Source organism: Dioscorea cayenensis, chromosome 8 (genome assembly GCF_009730915.1).
Source record: "Dioscorea cayenensis subsp. rotundata cultivar TDr96_F1 chromosome 8, TDr96_F1_v2_PseudoChromosome.rev07_lg8_w22 25.fasta, whole genome shotgun sequence".
Lineage (NCBI taxonomy): Eukaryota > Viridiplantae > Streptophyta > Magnoliopsida > Dioscoreales > Dioscoreaceae > Dioscorea > Dioscorea cayenensis.
Genome location: NC_052478.1, coordinates 13,825,948 through 13,836,550, shown reverse-complemented (window position 1 = coordinate 13,836,550; position 10,603 = coordinate 13,825,948). Strand labels below are relative to the sequence as shown.

The window sequence follows — 10,603 nt, the reverse complement described above, 5'->3', positions numbered from 1 at the left end:
ATCTCGGCTACTCAGTCACCAGCTTGCATGCATGGGAACCCACTGCATGCCTATACTCCTCAACCAACCAGGGTACCGATCTCACGCACTCCAGTGGACTACGGCGCCCCCGACCTTGTTCCTCCTGGGCCGACCTTGCCCGCCGTGGTTGGTCAGTGTATGCCCAACCGTGCCTCCCCTGGGCCAGTCTTGTCTGCCTCTAGCGGGCCTGCTCTCCCAGACGAGCCAGTTTCACCTGTCACCCGGGCCAGGATGGCTTCTCGGGCCGCCTTGCGCTCGCCTCCGAAGTTAGGCGCTGCACGTGACTACGCCACCTCCAGCGAGCCGACTTCAACTTCAACTCCACCCAGGCCGCCAGGTCGGCCTGCTCTAGGGCCTCATCAGATGATCACATGGGCTAAAGCAGACATCGCCAAGCCTCTTGAGAAGATGAATCTGTCGGCTATTACTTCAGCTATCTCACCAATTCCTAAGAGCTATCGCTTTGCTCTGAAGGATCCTCATTGGCTCCAAGCTATGACAGAAGAATATGAGGCTCTCATGAAAAATAAGACATGGTGCTTAGTCCCATGACTAGCCGGTGCCAATGTTGTTACTAGTAAATGGGTTTACAAACATAAATTCTATGCTGATGGCCGCCTAAATCGCTATAAAGGGCGATGGGTTGTTTGTGGTTACTGTCAATAGCCAGGTATTGATTTGATGAGACTTTCAGCCCAATGGTGAAGCCAGCTACCATTCGGATAGTTCTCAGTCTTGCCGTCTCACGCTCCTGGCCAGTTCATCAGTTAGACGTCAAGAGTGCCTTTCTCCATGGCTCCCTCGATGAGACCGTCTACTGCGAGCAACCCTCCGGATTTGTAGATTCTTCTCGGCCTTCTCATGTTTGCCATCTGCAGCGTTCCATGTATAGTCTCAAGCAAGCGCCTCGTGCCTGGTACCAGCGCTTCGCTCAGTTTGCTGGCACTATTAGGTTCACCACTTCCCGGTCCGACACCTCTCTCTTTGTCCTGCGCCGAGGCTCAGCTACTGCATACTTGCTTCTTTATATGGACGACATTATCCTCACATCCTCTTCAGCATCACTTCTGCAGGATATTACTTCTTCTCTTGGTCGTGAGTTCTCCATGTCTGATCTTGGTGATCCACACTATTTCCTTGGAATTTCTGTCACGCGCACTCCTCAGGCAATGTTTCTCTCCCAACAGAAGTATACTTGTGAGCTTCTTCAGCGTGTAGGGATGTCGAACTATAAGCCCTGTTCGACTCCTGTGGATACTCTTGCCAAGCTTTCTGCGGATGAAGGTGCATCTGTCAATGATCCATCGGAGTTTTAGAGCCTAGCTGGTATCTTGCAGTATCTTACACTGACTCGTCCGGACATCGCATACACAGTCCAAGAAATATATTTCTATATGCATGCTCCGCGGAAACCTCATCTCCAGTTCCTTAAGCGTGTTCTTCGATATATTCTTGCATGCATCTCTCTCCACGACTATGACGGCGTACTCTGACGCCGACTGGGCTGGATGCCCAGACACCCGACGCTCTACTTCTGGCTTTTGTGTGTTTCTTGGTGACAACTTGATATCTTGGTCTTCTAAACGCCAAGCTATTGCACATATGTATTGTTGGCTTAGTGTTTAGTGCAGAGACGGAATACCGGGCTGTTGCACATGCCGTTGCAGAGTATTGTTGGCTTCGTCAACTTCTGCAGGAGCTTCACACCCCTCTCTCTTCCGCTACTGTTGTCTATTGTGACAATGTCAGCGCGGTTTGATAAGTAAGTTGCGCGCGCACACACATATGTATATTTACGTGTTTGTTTTGGTTTATATTAATTAAAAAAAAATTCTTACAACATGATCTAAAATTAATAAATTTACATACAATTTTGAAAGTCAAAATAATAAATAAATAAAAAAGGACAAGGAGAATTTATATAAGTTTGTTTTAATTTACACTAATTAAATAAAAAAAATGTTCTTACAAAACAATTTCACAAATTTTAAAAAAATTAACATAAAATTTTCCAAAATCAAAATAAAAACAAAATCTTGTAAAAAAAAAAAAATGACAAATAAAAATAAAAAATAAAAAATAAAAAATAAAAAATAGGACAAGATAGCTAGAAGGCGGGCTTTACATACACCATCACCTCTCTCTCAAACAAGTGTCTGTCCTTCTTTTCCATCAATTTAACATTAAAATCCCCAACTTTCTCTTTTCTTCTCTTTTTTTTTTATTAATAAATCTCTAAACTCCAAACCCTTCTCTCTCTCTCTCGCTCTCTCTCTCAGAGACACGCAAGAGAGAAGCGAAAACGCAAAGCTTCTTCGTTTTAGGGATCGATCCATATCGATCTCTCATCCTTTCCGATCTCCACAGGTACTTCTCTCTTCCAGAATCCCTTCCGATCGCAGCGGCGATCTCTGTTTCTGCGTTTTTTTTGGGGTGATTTTGATCGGTTTTTGGTTGGATTTGGAGTTTGGTGGATTGATCGAAGGTGGGGATGGATTTGTAGCGATGGGAAATGGGGGATGGTGGTGGTGGTGGTGGTGGTCTGGATTCTGGGAGTGAGAAGAGAAAGGCAAGGGGGAGGAAAGGAGGGTCGGGGATGACGGCTGATGGGGAGGATACGCGGTGGATGTGCGGGAGTGCTGGGATGGCGGCTAGCCTCCACCGTGTTAACTTGCACCGTGTTAGCTCCATCGTTCGCGAGATCCGGGACCCTTGCCTCCATCGCTCGCCCGCCAAGGTCAGTTTTGTATGACTGCATCTACAGTGGATCTTGTCTATTTTTATCTTTGGTGAAGTATTCATTGATGCTAGTCTCGGAGTTGTGATGCTTGTGAATATCTTAATGTTTATCATCGTTGTGCTGTGATTTTGTATCTTAGCTACATATAATTTGTATACAGTTGTTGTTCCTAGTCACGATGCAATTACTTTAATCAAATCACTTGTAGTACTCATGAATGTTATGAGTTAAAGAAAGGGATGGTAATAGTTTTCTCCACCTGTTCTGATCTTAGGTGGTAGGGAAGAATCCTTGCCGTTCTTGAAGAATGCAATTGATCATATGGCTTGATATTGCTATATATGGTTGATCCCGTGTTGTCTCAATGATTACTTTTTTGATCATGGGTCTTTTTTGTACTCTATATTCTGTTTTGATGGAGGCCATTATTATGATTTGTGATCCTATGTTGATGTGTTATTAGTGATACTATGCATTTTATATTTCTGTTACAAAGAACATATGGATGAATTATGGAGCAAGGTGTGCCAGGTTGACTTGTGTCATCTCTGTAAAATGAAAACAATATGTTATGATGTATAGATGATGAATTTTTGGTTTGTTTTTCTTCTTATATAATATCTTTTCATACAGGGAAGCAAAATGCTCAAGCCAGACAAGTGGCAAGCAATTTTTGGTAATGATGGGAGGGCTCTATGTTTCCGAAAAGCGCTTAAGTTAATTGTTTTAGGGGTAAGTAGTGGTTTGCATGTTTGTTCTTCCTGCCAAACATATGGTTTTTATGCTCTTTAGTTTAAAATATATTTATATGTTTTAAATTTAGGGCAATTTTTTATTAATTGCAAATATGTTGTGAATCTCTGCTGTGACAAATGCCTTGTGTTATATCTTCTGGATCCGAACATCTATATGTTCATATGATATCTTGTAATTTGTTATTTCTTCTGATTGTCACATGGGAAGCACCTTGTGAGCTTTGCATTCATTCAGTGGTGTCTTAAATATGTGTTTTCTCATGGAGAGGTTTCTAGCACATTTGTCATCCAGTTCTCTTCTTCACAATCAGGGGGTGGACCCTTCTATTCGGGCAGAAGTTTGGGAGTTCCTTCTAGGATGCTATGCTTTAAGCACGACTACAGAGCACAGGAAGCAGCTAAGGATGGCTCGGAGGTTTTTCATTTTCTTCTCTGTCTTTGCTTTGTGACTCTAGTGCCTGTAGTTGAGTTTGTGGTGAAACTTTATGATGCTATGGATAAACTAATTGTAGTACTAGACATTTTTGGGGTGTATGAAAACATGTGGTGTTTTTGAAGTTGAAGTTATTGTTTATTTATTTTTTGTTGTTAACCACGGTTTTTTATTGCTCGAAGTTAGCTGTGGCATTATTACATCTTTGTTGCATGCTAAAGGATTATTTGATGCTGATTACTGCATCAGTTTCATGAGAAATTTACTTTGTTTTCATCTAGGTGGCATTTGTCCATATTCTAATAAGTTTGCTTACGTCAAGTTAAGGCTTTATTGTACTTCTTGAGCTCTTTTGACTCTATGTTTCAGGGTCAAATTACAAACCATGAATATTGTAATTGGAGGACACTGTAGGATTCTTTCATGTGTGCTACATTGAAATTTATCATTTAAACAATAATTCTAGAATGATTATTGATGTGATAATGCTTGAGAGAGAGAAAATTGAGAAAGACTAAAGGATAGGAAGAGAATTGAGTTACTGAACTATGAAGTTAAACAGTAAATATTATGTCTACTGGTTTTTTGGGGTGTGTCTGTGCGTTTGTGAAGGGGGAAGCTTATTTGTATTTTATTTTTGTTTAGGCATGTAGCTGTAGAGCATGACACTGTATCATATGTCTTTTGGCTGCTGTGGATATTCCAACTGATACAACCAGTAGATGGTTTTTGACTAAATATACTAACTTTTATGCAGGGAGCGGTATGAAGAATTAATCAGGCAATGCCAAATGATGCACTCAAGCATTGGTACGGGCAGTCTTGCATATGCTGTTGGATCCAAAGTGATGGATATGAGGACTTTGTCCAAAGATAATGACTTTAAGCCGGCAACAAGTGATAGTGGTCATGCTTCTCATAGTTCAACTAACAAGGTAGACACATATCCTTGTCTGAATAAGGATTGCGAGGATGCATCGTATGGTCACAGAAGGGCAAAATCCAGTGATTCTGCCAAGTTAGTTGGTAGTAAGTGGAGCAAAGATAATGCAGAATACAGTTCTTGCTTTGCTAGGCACTCTTCTGGGGGTTCATATGATTACTTCGATACAAACGCAGGAAGTCAAAATCATGAACCTGCGTATGCATCTGAGAACTATATTGATTTTCCTCCTTTACCTGTCACAAATTTATTCCAGAAGAGCTACACAGATGGAAATGACTGTGAGATGTATGATGCTAGATTATCTGTTGCTGAAAATTTTGAGGACGAACACATGCATAGCTTTCATATAAATAATAATGTTGACCTAATACGCGACTCAAATGGTTCTTGCACTGATTTATTCCAAACAAGCAATAGTAGTAGTGGAATTTTTATGGCTGATGTTGAGAAAAATTCTATGGGGTCAAAAGGTATGGATTGCAAGTCTGAAACATTAAACAAAGTGAGGATATCAGATGCACCAGAAGCAGTACCATTAAGTGGAATGACTTCTAGTCGCTTGAATGCCAATGAGGACAGGGTCTCTGAATGGCTCTGGACTTTACATAGAATAGGTAATCGTTTCATTTCTGTGTTCACTGTAAATAATAATAATATCTGCGGTGGCCTAGTATTATCTTATTTATTAGTTCTCAATTCAAAGTAAATGGCTTGTTTTCAGTTGTTGATGTTGTGAGAACAGATAGCCATCTTGAATTTTATGGAGATTCAAAAAATATGGCTAGGATGTCAGATATTCTTGCTGTTTATGCGTGGGTTGATCCTGCCACTGGATATTGTCAAGGTTATTCATAAATAATTTTCTCTGTGTTTTTTTTTTAACTCTGGCATTTCATTAAATTTCTGATTTGGTAAAATCACTCGTTGGAAGTTCCATCTTCAGTTTACTTGGAATCTTTGCTGTAAACTTACTTGTTATCTTTATAGGCATGAGTGATTTACTTTCACCTTTTATTGTGCTCTATGAGGACAATGCGGATGCCTTCTGGTGCTTTGAGATGCTCCTACGAAGAATGGTGCACAACATTGATTTGTTCATTTTTATATGGTTATCTATCCAATTGTTGATGGTTCACTTACTTTACGATTATGTATTGGTTTCCTTTTCAGCGTGAAAATTTCCAAATGGAAGGACCTACTGGGGTGATGAAGCAGTTACAAGCATTATGGAAGATATTGGAACACACTGACACTGAAATGTATGAGCATCTGTCTCTCATAGGTGCTGAAAGCCTTCATTTTGCTTTTCGAATGCTACTGGTACTATTCCGTCGGGAGCTTACCTTCAATGAGGCACTTCGTATGTGGGAGGTTTGTATTTACAAATGCTGTTTTTTCCCCTCCACAGCACGCTTATGTTTCTGATTATTGTTTGCCATTGAATGCTGGATTTTCTGTTGTTTTACATTGCAAGTAGTTAAAATTTCTGCAATTCTTCTTTCAAGTTTAGTGGTGGCTATTTTTTAATGTCTTCGCAAGGATTGCAAGTTTTGCACGTTCCATTAGGCTTTAGTCTTATATTAGACTTCTCCTATACCAACTATTTTACTGTTACCATGAGTAATTGGTCTCTATTTTTGCTTTTGAACGAATGTATTTACCTTCATAATAGTTAACTTGTTTTGACTTGTCTTTATCAAAAGATTCAGAACAATCGTTTTTGGTGGTCCTTTGTATGATTGAATGATCTTCTGTTGTAATTATTGTTGTTATTATATTTATTTATTGAATTACTATATATTTATTTTTTTCATATGGTGAATAACAAAATAAAAAATGAAATAGAAGAGCATTTGCTTCCCCTTTTTTTTTTTGTTGTCTTATCAAAGATAATATCCTTATGATGACGTTCATCTGTCATACAAACTGGAAAAAAAGAGCACATCCCATATACCATTTGTTAGTACCAAGTGTATCTGGCTATTTGTTTACTTAAAGCAGTTTCTTAAATAGCTCATCTAGATGCATTAGTGTATTTTAAATCACTGATATCAATTTGCATGGCCACTAGCATATAGATTCATGCTTTCAAGCGAGTGTGGCGCTTTAAAAATTCCATGCCATTGGTACATTTAGCTGTAAAATTGGATTTTTTGTTATATAAGTCAAAGCTTTCCTACAGATCTTCCCATGTTTCTGCCACATGGGCAACTTGCGGACAATCTAATATAGGTTGGTTCACTTTGACCATAATTTCTGTAATTTCTTACTTTAATGGCATTCTGGCAAACACGGTACTATAGTAAAGTAATGGTTTATTGATATTCTAGGTCATGTCTTGGCCTTTGGTATTGCTTTGAGATTGATGATTCATTTTAGAATGTGCCTGGTCATGGTGGCTGCATTTCACTTATTGCTCACCAAATATGAGGCAGTTTTAACATTTTTTTTTAATGAAAGTTCGTTGATCAATATCTTGAGAGGAGCTCAACCCTATCCTGTTGCTCCATGCCTTATAGATGACAGTTGTTTTTAATTTAGAGAAGCAGTGTTTTTTCCTTATGGTACTACGCATAGGAATGAACTCTTGAAATGGCGTTTATAAGCACTAGCATATTTGACAGTAGCATAGCCTTGTGAGTTTGGGGTAATCGAACTTAATTGATTTTCTGGTTGATTAATCTACTAACCATTATTAACTGGTGTTAAGTTTTTTAAATTAAATAAACAATTCATTTTACCAGAAGTTGTAGAAATTTGTTGTCCAATCATGTGCAATATTCAAATATCTTACTGCCATGCATTAATATACTTATTTAAATCACATTGTGCCCACATTACTTTTGTTTTTCAGATGATGTGGGCTGCAGATTTTGATGAAGCTGTTGCGCAGCAGTTAGAAGGGAACTGTCTTGAGCCATTGGTGTTGCATCTTCCAGAGGATTTAAATACGGAAATGAAAGCTGAAAGTACAGGGAATGGTAAAGTAAATATCAAGGGCACAGGATCCGAGGATGGTGATCATGATCCTTGTCCATCTTATAGCAATGGGGTGAAATCTGTTTCGAGTCATCCGTTATGTGGTTTGACAAGAGCTAATTTCTGGGCAAGACAGGATCAACTGCATATTAGCACCATAGCTGCTCCAACAAGGAATGGTGATGATGATATGCCCGTTTTCTGTGTAGCTGCAATTCTTATTATCAATCGCCATAAGATAATGAGGCAAACCCACTCAATTGATGATGTAATAAAGGCAGGTTTATTTTCTGTTACCCCTTTTCTATTTTAAGGTGTCATGCCTAGTAAAGGGTGGCTGCAGCATATTGGGCTTTTCTCCTTGAGTTTGTTACGTTAACATCTCTATATTTGAGGGGTTGTAATCTGAGGAAATGCAGTAATCCCCTCCTCAAACAGGTTATTATCTTATTAGGTAAGTTCAGGGCTGACCTTGACACACCAACTAGTAACCATTGTTTGTTGGTGACCTCACAATCATAGGTTTGAAGTTTTGAAATACATTTGTCTGTGGAAGCTCTAGTCAACATTTCCTATATGTAGCTGACAACTTGCTTTCTTTGGGTAACAAACAATCAACAAGGTTTCTCCCTTTGTTGCATGTGCACTTTTGAGAGTCTTGTGCATATTCTACATCATTTAGTTTAATTTCTATCTAGCTGTCCTTTTATTCAAATAGTGGTAGATATTTTCTCAATCTAGTTAATAAACTCAGTCACACACAGCATACTGATTGCCGTTTCTATCTATTAAGTTCTATACTCTTTATGTCGACATATGTTTTCTGCTTGTTCCTCATGCTGATCCACCTGTGTGTTTTTTCTTTATCATTGGAAAGCGGTGTGAATGTTGTCTTTTTATCTTGTACAGATGTTCAATGACAACAGGTTGAAAATAAATGTGAAGAGATGCGTTCGCATGGCCATAAAACTAAGGAAAAAGTACTTCTGCAAGGTAGTCTTTCATTCTGACCCTGATTATCGTTCTTGCCCATCTGCTTTGACTTGATGTTTGTTTTTTTCCTGCCATTGTGGCCCCATGGTATATATTTATTTCATTTCAACTTGTTCCTTTCTCTTTAGCTTTATGTGTGTAGATGGGTTTTGATACTTGTTTTTCCATGGAACAGTTGATCAGGCAAACAGACTTGGGATTTTCTGAGCAATGAGAAAGGGATTTGGTGTTCATAACTCATTTTAGATACAAAAAGGCAGAATTGCTCCTGAGAAGTTATAAATTATTGGGCGGCGCTGTCAAAATATGCTACGGCATGTGTTGGCTGGATCTTGTCCCTGTTAAATTATTTTGTGGCAGGAAGCAGTTTCCAGTTGTTTAGAAAATTAAACTCCTGTTTATCTTTGGTTTATTCAAGGTAAGCTGATATCGTTTACTTTCGATTATTGCGAGATTATCCTGCAGATTAAATAAATACTTGCTCTTCAGTATCATTAGTTGTTCTAGTTGATGCAAAGCTTCTTTCACTTGCAAAATTGTTTGACAGGCAGCCTTATTTTCAGTGTAGAATGTATTTTGCTGTTTATAGTCAATGTATCTCAGCTCTTTGGCCAAATAAGACTTGAAATGTGAGGGGGAGTGGATCCCTTAGAGCAATGAATATAGGATTATTTGTTTCAACGATATCTGAACTCTTAAATCATACGGTCAGTCACCCACAAACTCAATATATCTTTGGAAATTCATCATCCATATTTGCCATCAGTGTATTGATTAATCTGCTGTAGATCTCTTTATTTGATTAGTCATTTGAACATGCTATCTTGTACATTAACATCTGACTATTTACTTGTCGATTTCAGTTACTTGTGTACAGAACCATCAGATTTGACCTTACACTCGGAGGTTCTTGTTGAACCGAAGGTGGAAGTAGTTCATTAAACTGATTGGAAACACAGTCTGAAACAGTCTTGCGGCAACAACTGACTCTCCCACTTCAACTCACGGTGAGCAGAAACTGGCAACCCAGTATCTCATAAATACTAATTTCCTTTCTCAACATCTTGTTTCTTTGAGATCGGAGTTCGATGCAATGATCATAATGTAGATGTACATACCAAAATGTCTAGATTGACATTAAAAAAATTGATTTGTTTTAAACATCGAAAAGCATGTTTGGAATTCACTTGAAATAGGTTTTTAAGTTCTACTCAGTATTGCAGCTCTAGCTAATCCGAAGCCTGCTTCCAGCTTTCGGTTTCTTGTAAACCCTAATTATCATTCTCAGCACGCGGTTCAGTGTTTAGGGTTTATAGTTACCGATAAATGGTAATCTTGGGCACATGGCCTTTGAGCATGCGGAAAAGCCGAAATTTTTTTTATCACTTGTTCCCAATCATTGGTTAATGTTTGTTTGGCAACACCTATGGACTTTATAAGAGCATCTCTCATTGTCTTTGGACACACCTACTGAATGATGAATGCTTGTGTGTGGGTTGGTGACTTGGGACCAGTACTTGGCTAACTTTTGTTTATTTCTTTCATGTTTCATTGTTTGTTTTTATATACTTGCAATGATCAGTGACAGCCTAAAATTAAAAATCTAATTTGGTGGGGCATAATCCTGCATGAAAATCAATGGCCTATATAAATGGAATGTTTGGTTGGGAGTACTTCAGAATTTAAGGGCTCTGTAGATATTGATGCAAATAATACTAATAATAAAAATTATTTTC

At 38.6% G+C, this 10,603-nt stretch overlaps 1 protein-coding gene across 3 annotated transcripts; it reads left to right on the top strand.

The window, feature by feature from the left end:
* Positions 1-2,193: 2,193 nt before the first annotated feature.
* Positions 2,194-10,331, top strand: LOC120266720 (small G protein signaling modulator 1-like). Of its 3 annotated transcripts, XM_039274378.1 has the most exons (13): positions 2,194-2,388; positions 2,488-2,758; positions 3,395-3,493; positions 3,828-3,931; positions 4,707-5,509; positions 5,617-5,739; positions 5,883-5,971; positions 6,066-6,266; positions 7,750-8,151; positions 8,784-8,867; positions 9,043-9,285; positions 9,431-9,574; positions 9,731-10,331. In XM_039274378.1, the coding sequence occupies exons 2-11, from the start codon at positions 2,534-2,536 to the stop codon at positions 9,079-9,081; spliced, it is 2,169 nt and encodes a 722-aa protein (XP_039130312.1). In that variant the 5' UTR covers positions 2,194-2,388; positions 2,488-2,533; the 3' UTR covers positions 9,082-9,285; positions 9,431-9,574; positions 9,731-10,331. The 3 variants fall into 3 exon arrangements, with proteins under 3 accessions (XP_039130312.1, XP_039130310.1, XP_039130311.1); XM_039274376.1 differs by lacking the exon at positions 9,431-9,574; XM_039274377.1 differs by lacking the exon at positions 9,431-9,574 and having other exon boundaries at positions 2,194-2,758.
* The last annotated feature ends 272 nt before the right edge of the window (positions 10,332-10,603 follow it).